This window comes from Cyprinodon tularosa, unplaced genomic scaffold (genome assembly GCF_016077235.1).
Source record: "Cyprinodon tularosa strain WSP-4 unplaced genomic scaffold, ASM1607723v1 ctg1130, whole genome shotgun sequence".
Lineage (NCBI taxonomy): Eukaryota > Metazoa > Chordata > Actinopteri > Cyprinodontiformes > Cyprinodontidae > Cyprinodon > Cyprinodon tularosa.
This window is the reverse complement of record NW_024037927.1, coordinates 135,135-156,124: the sequence shown is the minus strand read 5'-3', so window position 1 is coordinate 156,124 and position 20,990 is coordinate 135,135. Positions and strand designations below refer to the sequence as shown.

Below are 20,990 nucleotides of genomic sequence, written 5' to 3'. Positions count from 1 at the left end.
CATAAATACAATTAAACAAAGCAATTGCATGGATCTCTCCCACATTAATACGGCTTTCGTAAAGCGAAACAAAAATGCACTCATAAAACCTCTAACGCATGTAATTAATTTGTCCATTGAGAGCGGGCAATTCCCTGCACCCTGGAAACAGGCTAGAGTTATGCCTATCTTTAAGTCAGGATCCCAAGACCAGGCCTGTAACTATCGGCCTATAAGCATCCTGCCTGTATTTTCTAAGGTGTTGGAAAAAATAGTGTCCAATCAGTTAATGGCGTACATACAGTATCATAAAATCTTACATCCTTTACAGTTTGGCTTCCGACCTCATTATTCTACGGATACAGCAAACTGTTATTTTGTTGAACAAATAAAGTTGGCAATAGACAGCCGGGAAATAGTAGGCGCAGTCTTTTTGGATCTCAAAAAGGCATTTGATATGTTAAATCATAAAATTCTAATTGCAAAATTATCCAAATTAAAATTTTCACCGAAAACTTTACAGTGGTTTGAATCCTACTTAGAAGGAAGAGAGCAGTGTGTCACAATAAACAATGAAAAATCATCATTTTTAAAGATAAATACAGGAGTGCCACAGGGATCCATCCTTGGCCCTCTACTATTTACATTATACATCAATGACTTGCCAGAGTCTTGTCCAACAGCAGGTTTTCAGTTATATGCAGACGATGCAGTAATTTATGTTCGTGGAAAGACTGTGCAAGCAGTTTCTAATGAACTGTCAGGACATCTACAAACTGTGTCAGTATGGTTCCAGAATGCAGGGTTGTCTCTGAATGTTAAAAAAACTATGTCTGTCTGTTTCTCTTCTAGGACCAAGCTCATATCTCAAGAACTAAATTTACAGATAAATGGAGCTAGAATCCAGCAGGTCCCAGAAATCAAGTATCTAGGACTAATACTTGACTCACAATTGAAATTTGACAGCCACGTAAAAAAAGTGTCCAGAGTAACAAAAGCAAACTTATACACATTCAAACTGATTAGAGATTCCCTACCGTTTTACGCTGCTCACAGTTTTGTGCATTCCATGATCTTTTCCCATCTAAGTTACTGCATTAGTTCTTGGTCACAGGCCACAAGCACTACTATCAAGCCTCTTCAGATGATCTATAATAGAGCTATAAAAATCTTAGATAAAAAACCAATCAGATCCCATCGCTGTGTTAGTCTGAACAATTTAAAAATGCTGAATTTCGAAAACTTTGTGAAATTTGCTCAGTTAAAACTGGTTTATAAATGCTTGCATGATAAGGCCCCTAAGGTTTTGAGTGACAGCATAGTTCCTCTCAGAGCTGTGGGCTCAGTCACAAGAGGAGCCCACAGTGGTAACTGTCAAGTACCCAGACGCAAAACCTCTTTCGGTCAATCAGCTTTCATTGTACAAGGCACCAAAACATGGAACACATTACCTGCAGAACTGAAGGGAGAGTCAAACTGGGTCCTTTTTAAACATAAACTCAAAGACTTTTTATGGAGAGGTCAGTCATGTGAACATTAATAATCTAACTGACCTGATTTTATTCTGTGATGTTTTAATGTGTAATTTAATGTTTTAATGTAATGTTTTAATGTGTAACTGACCTGATTTTACTCTGTGATGTTTTAATGTGTAATTTGCTCTGTTGTTCTTGTGTACAGTCACTGTGTTTTGTGTAAAAGCCTAACTGGGGACGGACATTGAGAATTAGCCTTAGCTAAAATGTTATAGTGTGTGACATGATGCATGAAACATACTTGTCCCTATCAAATAAACGAATAAATAAATAAATAAAAATAGATGGGCTACAGCAGCAGAAGACCACACCGGGTGCCACTCCTTTCAGCTAAGAACAGAAAACTGAGGCTACAATTTGCACAAGCTCATCGAAATTGGACAATAGAAGATTGGAAAAACGTTGCCTGGTCTGATGAGTCTCGATTTCTGCTGCGACATTCGGATGGTTGGGTCAGAATTTGGCTTCTACAACATGAAAGCATGGATCCATCCTGCCTTGTATCAACGGTTCAGGCTGGTGGTGGTGGTGTCATGGTGTGGGGAATATTTTCTTGGCACTCTTTGGGCCCCTTGGTACCAATTGAGCATCGTTGCAACGCCACAGCCTACCTGAGTATTGTTGCTGACCATGTCCATCCCTTTATGACCACAATGTACCCAACTTCTAATGGCTACTTTCAGCAGGATAATGCGCCATGTCATAAAGCTGGAATCATCTCAGACTGGTTTCTTGAACATGACAATGAGTTCACTGTACTCAAATGGCCTCCACAGTCACCAGATCTCAATCCAATAGAGCATCTTTGGGATGTGGTGGAACGGGAGATTCGCATCATGGATGTGCAGCCGACAAATCTGCGGCAACTGTGTGATGCCATCATGTCAATATGGACCAAACTCCCTGAGGAATGCTTCCAACACCTTGTTGAATCTATGCCACCAAGAATTGAGGCAGCTCTGAAGGCAAAAGGGGGTCCAACCCGTTACTAGCATGGGGTACCTAATAAAGTGGCCGGTGAGTGTAGAATCCATTTCTAAATATGAAATCACTGGTTTTTCATGGTATTGGGTGAATAGATGCTGTATTAGAGAGTAAATGGGAGACTTTTATTGTGAAATTTGCTCCGGGGTATGTTTGAAAAGGTCCCTAGAGTCTAATAGAAACAAGCTGTTAGAGTTTGGGTCATAATGCAGAGCCATTTGCATCAATTAATACGCGAGTACAATATAGAGGCTTTTATTGTGTAGGGTCACTGGAGTCTTATTTTGAAAGTCTAGCAGGGTTGTGTGTTGAGAAAAGGGTCAGACCCAGCAGTGATACTTGATGACTTTCCAATCGTTAAATCACTCTTTTCCCCTGTTATTAGGGGAGTAGATGAAGTGGCAATGGGAGGCTTTTATTTTGAAATTTGCTGTGGGGTGTGTATTGAAAAACCCCTAGAGTCTCATTTTTAAAAAAGTGGTTGAGTTTGGGTCATAATTTTGAGCCATATGCTGGGGAAAAAATGAGTTTAATGTAGGGGCTTTTATTTTGAAGGGTCCCCGGAGTCTTATTTTGAAAGTCTATCAGGGTTGCGTGTGAAGGGAAGGGTCATGGCCAGTAGTCATATTGTATCCATATCCAAATTTTAAATCATTGTTGTCTCCTTCCATTAGATTAAAATGGTAAATGGTAAATGGCATGTACTTATATAGCGCCTTTATTCAAGTTAGGAGACTTGACCAAGGCGCTTTACACTACATTCATTCACCCATTCACACACACACTCACACACTGATAGTGGCAAGCCACATTGTAGCCACAGCTGCCCTGGGGCTCACTGACAGAAGCGAGGCTGTCGTACACTGGCGCCACCGGGCCCTCTGACCACCATCAGTAGACAATGCAGGTGAAGTGTCTTGCCCAAGGACACAACGACACTGAAAGTCGGAGTCGGGGCTTGAACCGTCAACCCTTCGATTTCAGGGCAAACTCCTACATCCAACGCCACTGTCGCCCCAAATGTGCTGTTTAAAGTGGCAGAGGTAAAATCCCTTTGAAGCTCGGTTACCTTGACAACGCTTAACGAGCCTGTCAGTGAAAGAGAGAAAAGCGCTTCACTTTCGTTCCTTTCCTCTCAGGCTTTTTTGAATAGGAAAATCAGCTCCGAACAAACGAGTGCTGAAGACAAACCGTAAATGGTATCTAAAAAATTATTTCAGTCTAAGCGACAGCTATCCTTTGTCTCCGATTGGGATAACTTTCATGGCTGTAGCTCATTCACAACCTTAATGGGAAGGAGAAATAAAAAGGTTTGTCACACCTGCTGGTCTCATTAAATAACATGGAGTTCCATGGTAGAGGTGAGCTGTCAAAAGCAAAACTTCCCCTCCCAACAAACGAGTGGTGAGCCAAAACCGTAAAAGGTATTCTAAAAATTCTTTCACCGTGGACATCAGCCATCCTTCAGCTTCGACTGTGCCAACTTTCATGTTTCTACTAAAAACTATTTGGCCACAGTGACGATGTAAAAATGTGTATTTTCTGAGTTTGAGGATTTTTCTCAGAATCAACGTTTTCCTATGCACAAACAAGTTAGCTAAACAGCTAAACGATAAGTGATATTGAAGAAATTCCTTCAATGTGAGTGCTAGAAGATTCTGAAGATGTTCTATACCAAGTTTCATGTTAGTACATCAAATAGTTAAGAAATGGGAGCGATACGAAAATATGTATCGTTTTGGAATTTGTCTGTGATCTTTGGAAAGTCTCTCATTGGATTTCTATTGGGGAAGTGTGGACTTCTTCGTGGTCTGGGCCAAACTGTTGGAAAACTGTAAATGCCACACAAATGAGGGTTACATTTCCTGAATCCTGACAAAAATCCCTACATTTTGATGTATAATTTATTTCAATTGAGTGAAAAATGAGGGAGTGAGAAGAATTTGTTCGGAAAAACCAGAACAGCTCAAAAGCTAGAGCACGCACTCTAGCAGTTGAAGAATTCCGTCCATAGACTTCCATTATAAATCTGAAAATCTAAAAATTTTCTTTTAAAGTTTGAAGCTTCGCTGAAGCAAAACTGTAAAAGTTAGCAAAAAGCTGAGTTAAACAGTAATAGCAGAGATATACGGAAACATTTTAAAAGTTGAATGGTGTTTCTAGCTGAAAGTATGCTGAAGTAGTTAAAGGTCGAAGATGATAAAGTTTTAGCTGAATTTTGCTGAAATCTAAGAATTCTACATGCATTTCAATGGGACAAAAAAAAACGCAGAAAAAGCAGAATATCGCAAAAACCACGAAAAATATCTTTACCAAAAGACATAGCACAATTCTCATGAACAAGCTGAACGTTTTGATACCAAAATTGTTAAAATCGGTTGAAAACTGCGGGACTAGTTAGAGTCAGAAAAATTTAAAGTGAACAACAATAACTTGATTATGAGGGCAAGGCTTTTAAAGTTTAAATCTTCTGGCAAAGATAAAGTAAAGAAGATCCTGCAATTTATGGAAGTAAAGCAGAATAAAATCCAGCAAGATCAGTAATATGTCAATTAATTATATGCCACATTCCCATGTAAATATCTGTCTTTGGAGGATGTGTTTTTTTAACACCCCTAGTTCTCTCATTTTTATTCCAAATACAATTTATAATTTGAATCACAGGCTATTTTTATCTCTATGGTTCAGTATTTTCTCAAGTAGCAACTTTAACTGCTATACTTTTCTGTCTTAAAGGCAGAACTCTTCTAGTCTAAAAAAAAAACTAATTTGTTGAAATGGGGGGACCTATTGTTTGAACCCCTTAGGGGCTTTTAAAAACAAAAATGTCTTTTTTTGCGCTTTATGAAACAAAGTACCCTATATTTTGTGGATATACAGCTACATTTCTCATGTAAGTTTGCGTAGTTTTAACACAAACATTTATTTTTCATATTGCACCAGTACAGTTAATGAGCAACCTGTACTTGTGTGCTTGTTTGTTCTGTCTAAAATGTTTATTTTGGAATAAAGAGGTTAATATTTTTGTCTGATTCATCGATTAATCGAAAAAATAATCAGCCGATTCATCGATTTTTAAAATAATCGTTAGTTGCAGCTCTAATATTTATATATTTTTAGCTTGGATTTCCTTAGACTCATCTTAATCTATGAACTTATTTATTATCTTATTTTTGTAACTCATCCATGCCATGAAGTTCTTGTTGGGGCTGGGTATTGTTCAAAACTTTTCGGTTCCGGTACCAATATAGATACCTTCACTTCGATACGGTTCCTGAACGATACTTTTTTCGATACCAGTTTTAATAATATCAATTTGAAGAAAATGAAAATTATACAACATAAAAAAGTACAAATCTTGAGTTTTATTTTAAGCTCTGATTTTTCCATTTACATTTTTCCTCTTACATAAAAAAAAAATTCAGTGTCTAATATTCACTGTTACATTGTGAGGACCTTTTTACTGAGCAGTTTTCCTTTAGAAAAATTACCATGTCTGACAAACAAGCCCGTTGAATGGGATCCTACTGACAGCGCACCGCTGGTATGTGGGGGTCTGAGCGGCTCCGACAGAAATATTGGAAGCCAGGATGAACTGACTGCACTGATTAAGTTTTCAGGTGGATTTTCCCACTTAAAAACATAATAAAACTACTTTATCCCCACGTATCACAGCAAATATAGCTGCAAGGCAAATAAAGGATAGAGTAGCTGCGCCCAACGCGCGTCAGAGCCACTTTTCGAGCAGCAAAGCTTCTTCAGCCACGTGTCAGAAGCTGGTACAAGCAGCAAAAAGGAAGCAGCAGACGTGATTTTGCTGCTCTTGCTGCGTCCAGTTTGAAAGCAGCATGATTCACTCCGCTCTGGCTTTGCTCTGCCTCAAGGGCTGCTGAGAGGAGGATGGTCGCGCTGGCTGCGGTCCGCTCTTCTTGCAGTCAAACACCGAGCAACTTTCTGCTCTTAAATTGTTTCCGTGCACGATGTATTGCATTGCGCACTATTGGCATCAGTCTTAATAAAGTGAAGCCGCACTTTTGACCTGGGGGGCATTTTAAAGGGGTTCCACGACGCTGCAACCAGTTCACAACAGATACACATGAACCCTGGCTGTAGGCATGAACACCTATGTATTTTTCCAGGATGACGCAATCACGTTAAGTGTTACAGCCAATCACCGAAACTTGGTACCGAAAGACGAGGCATGTTTCGATACTCTGTAGAACCGAAGCATTTCGGTTGGGACCATAAAAGAACCGAAGTTCGGTACCCAGCCCTAGTTCTTGCTGGCTTTTAACAAAAGGCAGGACAGAGTAACTTTGGATTTAGATGCTGAAGATCAACCAGTTCCCATTCTAGCTGTTCTATCTCTATTGAGTCACATGGATCAGTTAGAAACTGGTTCCTTACTCTGAGTCTGAGAGTCCAGGTTCTGCACTGAAGGTTGGAGGTCTACCTTTGGACCAGTCACTCCTCATAGACGGAAAGCTGGATCCTGGAGGTTCTGCTCTCCGTCTGTGGTTCTGACCTCTGAAACACAAACATGTTGTTATTCAGATCACATCAATCAGTGAGAAACTCTGAGATAAAAACCAGAGAAGAAGAAGCTCTGAACACAAACTGCTGCAGAGAAGCAGAAGGTTTAAAGTTCCAGTGTTTATTTAGCTTTAAGCTGAAAGAAAAACTAAAGATGTGCTGTCCTCACAACGCGTGACCATGTGAAGCTAGACAGCCAGCGAACAACATGAACAAAGTTCTCCACACAAGGCTCACTTTTCCTCCATTCTCTGAAGAACCTTTATTCATAAATCTGGTTTGATTTCTTTCTTTGTTTTTGTATTTTGTATTGTAACATTGTATCACTGACAAATATCTGTATCTGAAAATTATCAGAACATTTTACACTTAGCCAGCTTAGCTTTAACACAAACATCTGGGAAACATTTATTGTACTCTTTACACTAAATACTGACAAATATCTGTATCTGAATATCATCAGAATTAGGACTGCTACAACGAATCAATAAAATCGATAAAAATCGACTTTTAAAAGCGTTGGCAACGAATTTCATCATCGATTAGTTGTGTTGCGCGATTAATGCGTCATCCGCCGTCGTCGTCATCACTGCCACTTGATTGAAACGCGGGAAGAAAAAAAAATAGGGCAGAGCGAGCCAGCGCCGCAGGTGAGCAAAGGCTGTTTTCAAAAGGCAGAAACGTTAACTGTTCTAATGACCAATACTGCAAACACGAGCTGCGCCTCAATTCGCAGACAGCCTGCGCTTTGTAAAGCGAAAAAAGTCGTAACATGCAACTTTTGTAAAAACAAATTGACATGGCATGAAAGCACCACTGTTATGATGCAGCCCCTGAAAAGAAAACACGTTGGAGCCTTCAATGGAAGTGAAGAGAGCTGATCAGCAGGGTGAGCGACCATGTTTGTTTCGTTATAAAGTGGGGAAACGTAACGTTAGTTTCTCAGGTAGCTCATCTGATGCTTTCCTTACTGTGTTAGTAGGTTACAGACAGTGATAAGGTTGGCTACTTATTTTACTTTTAATTTCATTTGAATTAGCTTAAGCAGCGTTTATATTTTCTTTATAAATAAATTAACTTGCAAATTATGAGGGCAAGGCTTTTAAAGTTTAAATCTTCTGGCAAAGATAAAGTAAAGAAGATCCTGCAATTTATGGAAGTAAAGCAGAATAAAATCCAGCAAGATCAGTAATATGTCAATTAATTATCTGCCACATTCCCATGTAAATATCTGTCTTTGGAGGATGTGTTTTTTAGCACCCCTAGTTCTCTCATTTTTATTCCAAATACAATTTATAATTTGAATCACAGGGCTATTTTTATCTCTATGGTTCAGTATTTTCTCAAGTAGCAACTTTAACTGCTACACTTTTCTGTCTTAAAGGCAGAACTCTTCTAGTCTAAAAAAAAACTAATTTGTTGAAATGGGGGGGCCTATTGTTTGAACCCCTTAGGGGCTTTTAAAAACAAAAATGTCTTTTTTTGCGCTTTATGAAACAAAGTACCCTATATTTTGTGGATGTACAGCTACATTTCTCATGTAAGTTTGCGTAGTTTTAACACAAACATTTATTTTTCATATTGCACCAGGACAGTTAATGAGCAACCTGTACTTGTGTGCTTGTATGTTCTGTCTAAAATGTTTATTTTGGAATAAAGAGGTTAATATAAAAAATATTTTTTGTCCGATTCATCGAACAAATAATCGGCCGATTCATTGATTTTTAAAATAATCGTTAGTTGCAGCCCTAAACAGAACATTTTACACTTAGCCAGCTTAGCTTTAACAAAAACATCTAGGAAACATTTCTTGTACTCTTTACACTAAATACTTTCAACACAATTTCAAGTGCTTTTTTTGAGCAAAGCAATTCTAAACTGAAACTGGATTTTCCAGATAAAAATACGTCAAAGATATTTTTCACAGTGAGAGCACTCACTACCTCATGTAATTAACTTAGAGCTTTGACAAAGGTGAGATGTCTCTCTCTGATTTAATATAATATTTATATATTTTTAGCTTGGATTTCCTTGGACTCATCTTAATCTATAAACTTATGTATTATCTTATTTATTCAACTCATCCATGCCATGAAGTTCTTGCTGTCTTTTAACAAAAGGCAGGACAGAGTAACTTTGGATTTAGATGCTGAAGATCAACCAGTTCCCATTCTAGCTGTTCTATCTCTATTGAGTCACATGGATCAGTTAGAAATTGGTTGCTTACTTTATGACTGAGGGTCCAGGTTCTGCACTGAAGTCTGGAGGTTCACCTTTGGACCAGTCACTCCTCATAGACGGACAGCTGGATCCTGGAGGTTCTGCTCTGCCCTCCTTTAATTTCCAATCTTCCATCTTCTGGACTTCAGTCAGTCTGAGAGAGAAACCAGAACCAGTCAGTTCCCAGTGGTTCAGGTCCAGTTAGTGTCCTGTAAAGCAGAAAGCTGATTCCCATCATGTGTGTAGAGAACCAGAGGAACCTGATTCCAGCAGGAACCATCTGGGTCTGAATATATTGAAATGCAGCCCTATCATATGGCCTTTTATACATTAATGTTTTTGACCCCTTTATAAATAAAGCACTAAAGGCAGGCATCTGTCTATAACTATAAATATCAGTGTATTGTGGTTCTCTGTGTTCTCAACAATAGGAAAACATTCAATAAATATGTATGAGCTCATTTTTGGAAAATATAAACCCGTTTAGGTTGAGCAGCTGTAGGTCCATCAGCCCCCACCCTCACCCCCAGATTCCACATACTCCATCAGCGCTCCGCACCTCTCCGTTCACGTACGTCTTCTCCGTCCGTCACCGACAAAATATGGAGCCGAGCTATTTTTTTTGCTCCGCTCCGGTCCGGCCAAGTCAAGATCCGCTATTGCAATCGCAGCAAACAGGAAAGAGAACATCGAGAAAATCTGCTTCGTCAAATTAAAATATAGTAGCAACAGATCAGTAACTAGAAATTATAGCATAATTCTTATATATTCGAAAAAAAACTAACACAGTTTATTTAAATGATTGGATGCAAATTATTGGTTATTCACCAACGAGGAAGCAGATTTCTCATCTTCATCAAAATATGTATTTTATACCGAGGGAATAAAAGTTTAATCAAATCCATTCAAAAGAAACTTCTTATTGCAGGAATGGATGAAGAGATGCTGAGTTTGGGAGTAGAGAACAAAGTAAGTTCATTTAAAAAGCAGTTTTGAATGATCCTATTTATCCTCGTTATAAAAATCTACAACAAAAAAATATTTGGGCAGAAACTGAACATCTGCTGGATGATGGTGGGATTTTTTTAATATGCCATATTAAATTAAGCATTCACAGGGTTCATACAGCAATGAGCGACTCTAATTTAATGCTATTTTAATGCTATTAGAAATGATTTTAATGCCATCAACAAGAACCATGTACACAAGTTATTAGTGTACATGAAATATGAAGGAGTTGCAAGCACAGTATCATGACTCTTGTATGTATGTAAACACACACAAACACACATATATATGTATATATATATATATTCTCTAGCTTTTTCTCCGCCTCGAGCTTCCTTTCCGAGCAAACGGCTTTATGATTAGTTCCACGCAAATTAATCGCGATATAATATATCTGACGAAATTGTTTTCATAATTTTTTTTTTATTAAATAATTATAAATGCCACGATTGACATATTTAATTAATTTTAGTGCCAATTAAGGCCTTCATTTAAAAAAAAATAATGAATTGTAATTATTTTTAATGATCCGCGGAAACCCTGGTTCATTTCCGCATGTTTTACTGCTTTGAATTTAATCATATCGCCCATGTTCTCCTCAAACTCCGGTCTGGAGAGCAGCGAGGCGGAGCGGTGACGGAGGATGTGGGATTTCGGGGTTAGAGTACACCCCCCCCCGAACTCACACACACACACACCCTTAGAGCCCCCCCACCAACTTTTATCCCAGAGTTACACCCTATAGAAATAAACTGAAGTGAACTGAGTTCGTGTTGATGTTACTTTGACAGATATGTGTTTCAGACCTTTCTGAAAACAAGGAACAAACCTTATTGGTTCAATACGGGACGAAATGTTTAAATGCCAAATAACGGACGATTCCGTTCTGATGGTGGTTCAGGATGGGCCGCAACCCTGAACAAGTATAAACAGATTCAATGCTGACCTCCTCCTCCTCCTCCTCCAGGTACATATTAGACATTAAGCCAAAGAAAAATGTAAAAACGGACAGAATGTGTTTAATAGAAAGTGTTAGAGCTCACCCTGGTTACTGTCTCGATGTCTGCGACTTAAAATGGCGCCTGAAGGAAATAAACGGAAATACTTTTTAGTTTCATTTTATTAGCTGCTGCGTAGAGCAGAAACCGCATTGACTGTCGCGGCGCAGGAATTACGGGCGCCATCTTGGGGAGGTCGACCTGCTAACACTTAACCATAGAAATAGCATAAGAGTAGATACAGGTGTTATGCCCAAAAGTGCATGCCTGCCGAAATATGCATCCCCAGTCGCGGGAGCTGGCAGATTAATTTACAAAAGTACGGATTTTTTGAACAACATTAAATCCAAAGATTTTGACCATGGTACGGCTGATTTATTTGTTGTGGTCTCTTGCTATTTACACACAACACTAAACCGTGATAGCCGACGTGAGTTTTGAGTTTGCAAAGCTTTCTCTTAAGTGGAAAATCAAACGCGCATCTACACAGCACAGCGTTCACAGACCAGTGAGATGCGTTCGCTGCGCGTCAGAAAGCTATGGTGCATTCAGGAGCATTGGAACATTTTAAACTTACAAGAATGAGGCATAAAACAGAACTGTATTTTTACTGAACTGTATTGTATTTTTTTTTTTTTTTTTGTTTATGCACATCTGCTAGCTTTTTATTCTAAAAAATCTATAATATTACAGCAGCAATTTATCAAAGTTTTTCAAAATCCTGTTTAAAAGCTCCAAATGGGGCTTCAGATCATATGAAGCAACAATTGCACTGTCACTGTTTTACAGGGCAGAATTTGCATTTGCTGATCCTTGTACTTAATTACTGATGAATATACAGGAATACAGACGTACAAGTGTCAACTCCTCTGAGATAGCAGGGGATGCAGTTTTTGGCAAGGACCTGCCACAAAATGCACCCCCCTTGTTTTTAACCTAAGAATTGTCCTACACACACGAAATTCACACTGGTACCTCAGCACACATGTGGAAGCATGTAGAAATTGAAACATCAGCTACAAATCTATATTTCTGGAAAAAAGCAGGGGATGCAATTTTTGGCAAGGACCTGCCAAAAAATGCACCCCCCTTGTTTTTAACCTAAGAATTGTCCTACACACATGAGATTCACACTGGTACCTCAGCACACATGTGGAAGCATGTAGAAATTGAAACATCAGCTACAAATCTATATTTCTGGAAAAAAGCAGGGGATGCAATTTTTGGCAAGGACCTGCCAAAAAATGCACCCCCCTTGTTTTTAACCTAAGAATTGTCCTACACACATGAGATTCACACTGGTACCTCAGCACACATGTGGAAGCATGTAGAAATTGAAACATCAGCTACAAATCTATATTTCTGGAAAAAAGCAGGGGATGCAATTTTTGGCAAGGACCTGCCAAAAAATGCACCCCCCTTGTTTTTAACCTAAGAATTGTCCTACACACATGAGATTCACACTGGTACCTCAGCACACATGTGGAAGCATGTAGAAATTGAAACATCAGCTACAAATCTATATTTCTGGAAAAAAGCAGGGGATGCAATTTTTGGCAAGGACCTGCCAAAAAATGCACCCCCCTTGTTTTTAACTTAAAGATTGTCCCACACACATGAAATTCACACTGGTACCTCAGCACACATGTGGAAGCAGGTAGAAATTGAAACATCAGCTACAAATCTATATTTCTGGAAAAAAGCAGGGGATGCAATTTTTGGCAAGGACCTGCCAAAAAATGCACCCCCCTTGTTTTTAACCTAAGAATTGTCCTACACACATGAAATTCACACTGGTACCTCAGCACACATGTGGAAGCATGTAGAAATTGAAACATCAGCTACAAATCTATATTTCTGGAAAAAAGCAGGGGATGCAATTTTTGGCAAGGACCTGCCAAAAAATGCACCCCCCTTGTTTTTAACCTAAGAATTCTCCCACACACATGAAATTCACACTGGTACCTCAGCACACATGTGGAAGCAGGTAGAATTTGTCACATCAGCTACAAATCTATATTTCTGGAAAAAAGCAGGGGAGCCACACCTACTCTGTAGCTATTTTTTTTAAAGACAAATAAAGTTACGTAACTGAAAGAAGGAACAAATAAATTCTACATAAAAAAATAAATGTCTAACCTTCTTCATATTCACAAGTTTTAGGTACATGTAAAACTAGATATCCCACACAAAATTAGAATTAGGTTAAAGGAATAGTACACCCAAAACATGATTAGCCTTCATTTTCTACTCACCTCCATGCTGAACAACACTCTGGAGTACTTTTTTGATATCTCAAATGCATCTGGAGATCTGGGAGGCTTCTTGCTGTCTGCTGACATTCAAATAATGGAGGTCCATGGCGCCCGAGACAGAAAGGTCCATAAAAGTCCACAAAAACGTGTCAATATTCCTCCATACTGCTCGTCCAATGTAATCCAAGTGTCCTGAGTGGGTAGCATCCAGAATTTACTCGAAACGAAGTCATTTAGAATGTTTTTAGAGCATAAACAGTAGTGTATAGGATTTCCTAATAGCGCCCCCATGCGCGCTCACGATTCTACGGAAGCCGGCAGACCAAACCGGAAGGAAGTGCGCATTCAGCGTCTGGTCTGCCGATAATGCAAGCGTAGAAGAAGAAATGTGCTGTTTACCTGTGCAAAGAAAGAAACAACGAAAGAAAAATGTCTGAGGACTTCAGTGTTGAGGAAGAGCATGAGTTCTTTGCCGAGCTGAATGCGCTGGTTTGGTCTGCCGGCTTCCGTAGAATCGTGAGCGCGCATGGGGGCGCTATTAGGAAATCCTATACACTACTGTTTAGGCTCTAAAACGTTCTAAATGACTTCGTTTCGAGTAAATTCTGGATGCTACCCACTCAGGACACTTGGATTACATTGGACGAGCAGTATGGAGGAATATTGACAAGTTTTTGTGGACTTTTGTGGACCTTTCTGTCTCGGGCGCCATAGACCTCCATTATTTGAATGTCAGCAGACAGCAAGAAGTCTCCCAGATCTCCAGATGCATTTGAGATATCAAAAAAGTACTCCAGAGTGTTGTTCAGCATGGAGGTGAGTAGAAAATGAAGGCTAATCATGTTTTGGGTGTACTATTCCTTTAAATTGTGTAATGCAGCTCACACAATTGGAATCAGTCCTGTTTAATAAATTGCTATTTAGTAACGGTATTGTTGCTTTCCTGTCCGTCATTGTTAAGATTATAATAACTAATATTCTTACTGTTATTAAGATAAATAGTTATTTAAAGCATTCTTGGTAATGTTTTGCAGTTTTGCATTTTGTGTCTTTAATTATATTAATAATTTTGCATTAAAATGTATTTGTACATGGTGAATTTTACCAATATTGTTGTTACTTTGTTAACAATGAAAACGGAGAAGCTATAGAAGAAAACAATGGTATGTAAAAAAAACATTGTTCTTTTTAATCAGATGGATGCTGGTGCTAACTTTTAACAAAATCTCTTTCAAAGTATGTTGGTTAAAGGTGTTAATTTCGCTTAGCCAAAATGTCTGCTTAACTTACCATTTCTTCCATTTTTCACCCTTCTCCTTGGAGGAAGTTTCTGGGGCAAATAAAACATTAAAAAATACAGAAATATAGATTTGTAGCTGATGTTTCAATTTCTACATGCTTCCACATGTGTGCTGAGGTACCAGTGTGAATTTCATGTGTGTAGGAGAATTCTTAGGTTAAAAACAAGGGGGGTGCATTTTTTGGCAGGTCCTTGCCAAAAACTGCATCCCCTGCTTTTTTCCAGAAATATAGATTTGTAGCTGATGTGACAAATTCTACCTTCTTCCACATGTGTGCTGAGGTACCAGTGTGAATTTCATGTGTGTGGGACAATCTTTAAGTTAAAAACAAGGGGGGTGCATTTTTTGGCAGGTCCTTGCCAAAAATTGCATCCCCTGCTTTTTTCCAGAAATATAGATTTGTAGCTGATGTGACAAATTCTACCTGCTTCCACATGTTTGCTGAGGTACCAGTGTGAATTTCATGTGTGTAGGACAATTCTTAGGTTAAAAACAAGGGGGATGCATTTTGTGGCAGGTCCTTGCCAAAAACTGCATCCCCTGCTTTTTTCCAGAAATATAGATTTGTAGCTGATGTTTCAATTTCTACATGCTTCCACATGTGTGCTGAGGTACCAGTGTGAATTTCATGTGTGTAGGACAATCTTTAAGTTAAAAACAAGGGGGGTGCATTTTGTGGCAGGTCCTTGCCAAAAACTGCATCCCCTGCTTTTTTCCAGAAATATAGATTTGTAGCTGATGTTTCAATTTCTACATGCTTCCACATGTGTGCTGAGGTACCAGTGTGAATTTCATGTGTGTAGGACAATCTTTAAGTTAAAAACAAGGGGGGTGCATTTTGTGGCAGGTCCTTGCCAAAAACTGCATCCCCTGCTTTTTTCCAGAAATATAGATTTGTAGCTGATGTTTCAATTTCTACATGCTTCCACATGTGTGCTGAGGTACCAGTGTGAATTTCATGTGTGTAGGACAATCTTTAAGTTAAAAACAAGGGGGGTGCATTTTGTGGCAGGTCCTTGCCAAAAACTGCATCCCCTGCTTTTTTCCAGAAATATAGATTTGTAGCTGATGTTTCAATTTCTACATGCTTCCACATGTGTGCTGAGGTACCAGTGTGAATTTCATGTGTGTAGGACAATCTTTAAGTTAAAAACAAGGGGGGTGCATTTTGTGGCAGGTCCTTGCCAAAAATTGCATCCCCTGCTTTTTTCCAGAAATATAGATTTGTAGCTGATGATTCAATTTCTACATGCTTCCACATGTGTGCTGAGGTACCAGTGTGAATTTCATGTGTGTAGGACAATTCTTAGGTTAAAAACAAGGGGGATGCATTTTGTGGCAGGTCCTTGCCAAAAACTGCATCCCCTGCTATCTCAGAGGAGTTGACACTTGTACGTCTGTATTCCTGTATATTCATCAGTAATTAAGTACAAGGATCAGCAAATGCAAATTCTGCCCTGTAAAACAGTGACAGTGCAATTGTTGCTTCATATGATCTGAAGCCCCATTTGGAGCTTTTAAACAGGATTTTGAAAAACTTTGATAAATTGCTGCTGTAATATTATAGATTTTTTAGAATAAAAAGCTAGCAGATGTGCATAAACAAACAAACAAAACAAAAAATACAATACAGTTCAGTAAAAATACAGTTCTGTTTTATGCCTCATTCTTGTAAGTTTGAAATGTTCCAATGCTCCTGAATGCACCATAGCTTTCTGATGCGCAGCGAACGCATCTCACTGGTCTGTGAACGCTGTGCTGTGTAGATGCGCGTTTGATTTTCCGCTCAAGAGAAAGCTTTGCAAACTCAAAACTCACGTCGGCTATCACGGTTTAGTGTTGTGTGTAAATAGCAAGAGACCACAACAAATAAATCAGCCGTACCATGGTCAAAATCTTTGGATTTAATGTTGTTCAAAAAATCCGTACTTTTGTAAATTAATCTGCCAAATAACCACAACTTTTTTCCCACGAGAGGTATTTTTAAACGTTTTTATATCATTAATATAAGAACCTAAGCTCCATTGAACATATTTTAATCCGTTTTCCTCGTCGATATGCAGTTCAACAGAGCGAGGCGCGCTCCCGCGACTGGGGATGCATATTTCGGCAGGCATGCACTTTTGGGCATAACACCGGATGACCGCCGGGTTTTTTTATGCCGCCATCTTGGGGAGGTCGACAGCCTCTCTCAGTGACGTGTTGAGCAGCACAGAATCCATTTTAAACAACTTTAACTCGCTGAATATTGAACTAATTTTTTAACGGTTAATTTTTTTGCTGTAAACAAACAAATGGTTCAGGGTACTTAAATATTCTTAGTGGGGTAGAGTATTACTGATAGAATATATGTGTGTTCTAAAGCACAGCCACTAATAATTTTTTTTTTATTTTGTTAATACTATATACACAAACACATTTATAAAAGTAGCTTCCTTTTCGAACATACGGCTTTATGATCAGTTCCACGCAAATTAATCGCGATATAATCGGTCTCCGCCAGGTGACGTCAATTGTTTACCTCGGGCGCGGTGCATCGTGGGAAAACCACCATATTAGGTGGAAAGTCGAGATAACCCACACGCGGCTGTTCTTTCGGCACAATTATTTACCAGAAATGACACGATCGTGTTGTGGGAGAGGCTGCCAGTCCCGGTGTCGTGCCAAGGTAGTTATCCCTGCGAAAATTTGTATCCCCTCGTTGGGAGCGCGCACGGAGTAGGAAGAATAACGCGAGTTAACTCCGCTTCAATTCCAACGTGCAGGACTTGAAATTTGAAAGGTTTTACGTGTATGAAAGTTGAGCTTTACTGTTTTATTCTTTACTTCACATGTTATAGCAGAATATCGCCAGTGATATTGATTTAAAACTAATAATAAAACATAAACGTTTGCTTGAAAGCTGGTCGCTGACAGCAGTGTCTACTCCTTCCTCTGAAAGCAAATAGATCCTTGTTCTTTTCCATACGTGCCTTAAAAAAATCTCTCATTGTTTCACAGTGTCCAAATGTTCTCATCCCATTGACAACTGTTGTAAACCATATACTTGTAATAAAAATGAAATAGAAAATGGAGTGCACGTGTAATCATTAAAGACTATATGCAGAAGGAAAATAATTTTTTCCTGGTTGAAATTTAGTACTTCAATCTATATTTGTGTTTATAGTAACGTACAATTTATCTATGTTGTACTATCCTTAACAAACAGTTTGTCTTCTAACATCAGCCGTTTTATTTCATCCCATATTGTCAGAACTGGCGATATGGGATGGAATAAAACCTGCTATAATCTGCTCCCCCTGTCTAAATCAGGCAAAATAGGCCCCAGCTTTTTCATTTTTGGCTTATAAACATCTTTTATGATGACAACTAACCCCTGAAACTTTGGAGTTGATTGACCTTTATTTCTTAAAGTTACAAGGGGGGAGTAAAATTATAGCAGGCCACCTGCTATAATCTGCTCCCCGTCTAAATCAGGCAAAATAGGCCCCAGCTTTTTCATTTTTGGCTTATAAACATCTTTTATGATGACAACTAACCCCTGAAACTTTGGAGTTGATTGACCTTTATTTCTTAAAGTTACAAGGGGGGAACAAATTATAGCAGGCCACCTGCTATAATTTGTTCCCCCCTGTCCAAATCAGGCAAAAAAGGAGCCATTTGTGAACTGTCCGTGTGCTTCCTTCCAGTGACTTATATGCTTTGAATTCCTCGCAAGTGTAGGCACTGACGCCAAACACTAGGTAGTTTGTTATGTTCACTGATGAGGTCGGAGGCAGTGAAGTGACGTCGGAGCTCCAGTCTTTGCTGCGGAGATCATAAGGATCTATGCCCTTTAATATCCGACAGTTTCGACAAGTAACGGTCCCTGGCCTCGTTATAAAGTTTTTGCCGGTACGGTAATTTCGCATTCTGCTTACTTTTTTCCATATAGTCAGAGAAACAAACTCAATCCTTTATTCCTTCGTTTAGCTATGCTGCGGTTGTTTACACTACGCCTTCTCCACCTAAAATGACATCTTAGCAACAAATGTCACGTGACTGGCGGAGACCGATATATCTGACGAAATTCTTCTCATAAACATTTTTTATTAAGTAATTATAAATGCCACGATTAACATATTTAATTAATTTTAGTGCAAATTAAGGCCTTCATTAAAAAAAATAACGAATTGTAATTATTTTTAACGATCCGCGACACGGAAACCCTGGTTCATTTCCGCATGTTTTGCTGCTTTGAATTTAATCGGCCATGTTCTCCTCAAACTCCGAGGAAATCGGAGGGGAGCAGGACGGGAGAAGCAGCGGGAGCTGTAGGCTTTGGTTTGGGCAGACGGTCTGGAGAGCAGCGGAGCGGAGCGGTGACGGGGGATGTGGGATTTTGGGGTTAGAGAGCCCCCACCCTTAGAGCGCCCCCACCAACTTTTATCACAAAGTTACACCCTATAGAAATAAACTGAAGTTAATTAAGTTCGTGTTGATGTTAGTTTGACAGATATGTGTGTCAGACATTTCTGAAAACAAGGAACAAACCTTATTGATTCAATGCGGGACGAAATGTTTAACTGCCAAATAAAAGACGATTCCGTTCTGATGGTGGTTCAGGATGGGCTGCTTCTTCTAGGCCTCACCGCAACCCTGAACAAGTATGAACACATTCAATGCTGACCTCCTCCTCCCCCTCCTCCTTCTCCTCCTCCAGGTACATATTAGACATGAAGCCAAAGAAAAATGTAAAAACGGACGGAATGTGTTTAATAGAAAGTGAACTCACCCTGCTTACTGTCTAGATTTCTGCGACTTAAAATGGAGTCTGAAGGAAATAAACGGAAATACTTTTTAGTTTCATTTCTTTAGCTGCTGCGTAGAGCAGACCCTGCATTGACTGTCGTGGCGCAGGAATTACGGGCGCCCCTGCTGAATATTGAACTCATTTTTTTAACGGTTAATTTTTTTTGCTGTAAACAAACAAATAGTTCAGGGTATTTAAATATTCTTAGTGGGGTTTAGATTAATAGAGTATTACTGATAGGATATGTGTGTTCTAAAGCACAGCCACTCATACATTTTTTTTTATTTTGTTAATACTATATACACAAACACATTTATAAAAGTATAGACAAATATATATCTACACATATCTCTCATTCTATGTGTATATTATATATATATATGTTATATACTGTATATATACACAAGGGCGTAGGTTTGATTTGAACTTTGGTAGGGACACTATTGGTCGGGTGTCATTGGTGCTGTGCAATATGCATGCCCTTTTTTATGCTCGATGTGAGCATCCGTACTGATAAGAGGAATTCATTGTTTGAAGAGAAAAGCAGCATTTTGCTACATTAACAAAAGTTTTATAAGCACTACAGTCACTAGATGCTGTTCATCAATGTTTTAATTATCAGCGGCTCTGATGAATGTGGAATTAGGAATGTTTTCCACTTTGAAAATGGTTTCATTTGAACGACCAAGAGAGAAGGTAAATACAGTATTTTCTTTTGAAGATATAGAATTGTGCAGAGGTGTCTCCCACTCTTATATTTTTAACTACTATGCTCTCTCTGTATCAAGCAAAATACATTCATTTAAATATTAACTTCACTATAAAAGTTGAACCTCTCGGCATAGTTACTGTGTCGCCCATTTAATTTATTTTATCTGGGGCTGAAAAAATGAATCATATTAATTGATTATTTGAATATTTGTCAATTAATTTCGGAAGTAATTCATTAGCTGGAGTATAGAGACTCTAAAACATAATATAAATGTGCATATATATATATATATATATATATATATATATAGGTTTGGTTGTGGTAGAGGACCCAAATGCAGAGGCTGAGGAGATTTCTTGGGAGTTTAATGGGGCAAAAAACAGTAACAAAGGCAGGAATGCAAAAATCCAACTAATAATCAAAGCAAACCAGAACTATGGAGACATCTGAAGGAAACCAAACACGAGGAGCCAGGGAGAGACGAGGAACGTGGACAACAGCATGGGAGGACAGCAAAGACAAGGAACCAACAAAGAGTGAGTGCAGAGGGAGAGCATATATAGCAGAGAGAGACAAAGGGAGGGGTAACGAGCAGACAAGGAGCAGGTGTGAGAGGAGACAATGAGGGAGCCAAGGGGAAAGGAACATACACACACAAGAGGGCAAAAGAGGA

The 20,990-nt window shown here is 38.9% G+C and overlaps 1 protein-coding gene across 4 annotated transcripts in view; it reads right to left on the bottom strand.

Annotated features, from left to right (window-relative positions):
- The window catches only part of LOC119794830 (NACHT, LRR and PYD domains-containing protein 12-like), a 37,606-nt gene extending 17,902 nt beyond the window's left edge, over positions 1 to 19,704 (bottom strand). The window contains exons 1-3 of one of the 4 annotated variants that reach the window (XM_038302556.1): positions 19,588 to 19,704; positions 9,259 to 9,405; positions 6,906 to 7,025 (exon numbers count right to left, since the gene is read on the bottom strand). In XM_038302556.1, coding sequence (XP_038158484.1) covers positions 6,906 to 7,025; positions 9,259 to 9,386 — 248 coding nt within the window. In that variant the 5' untranslated portion in view covers positions 9,387 to 9,405; positions 19,588 to 19,704. Of the gene's footprint in view, positions 1 to 6,905; positions 7,026 to 9,258; positions 9,461 to 11,088; positions 11,171 to 11,302; positions 11,446 to 19,587 lie in introns of those variants that run through there. The other 3 variants (XM_038302540.1, XM_038302565.1, XM_038302548.1) reach the window with 3 other exon arrangements.
- Between the last annotated feature and the right edge of the window lie 1,286 nt (positions 19,705 to 20,990).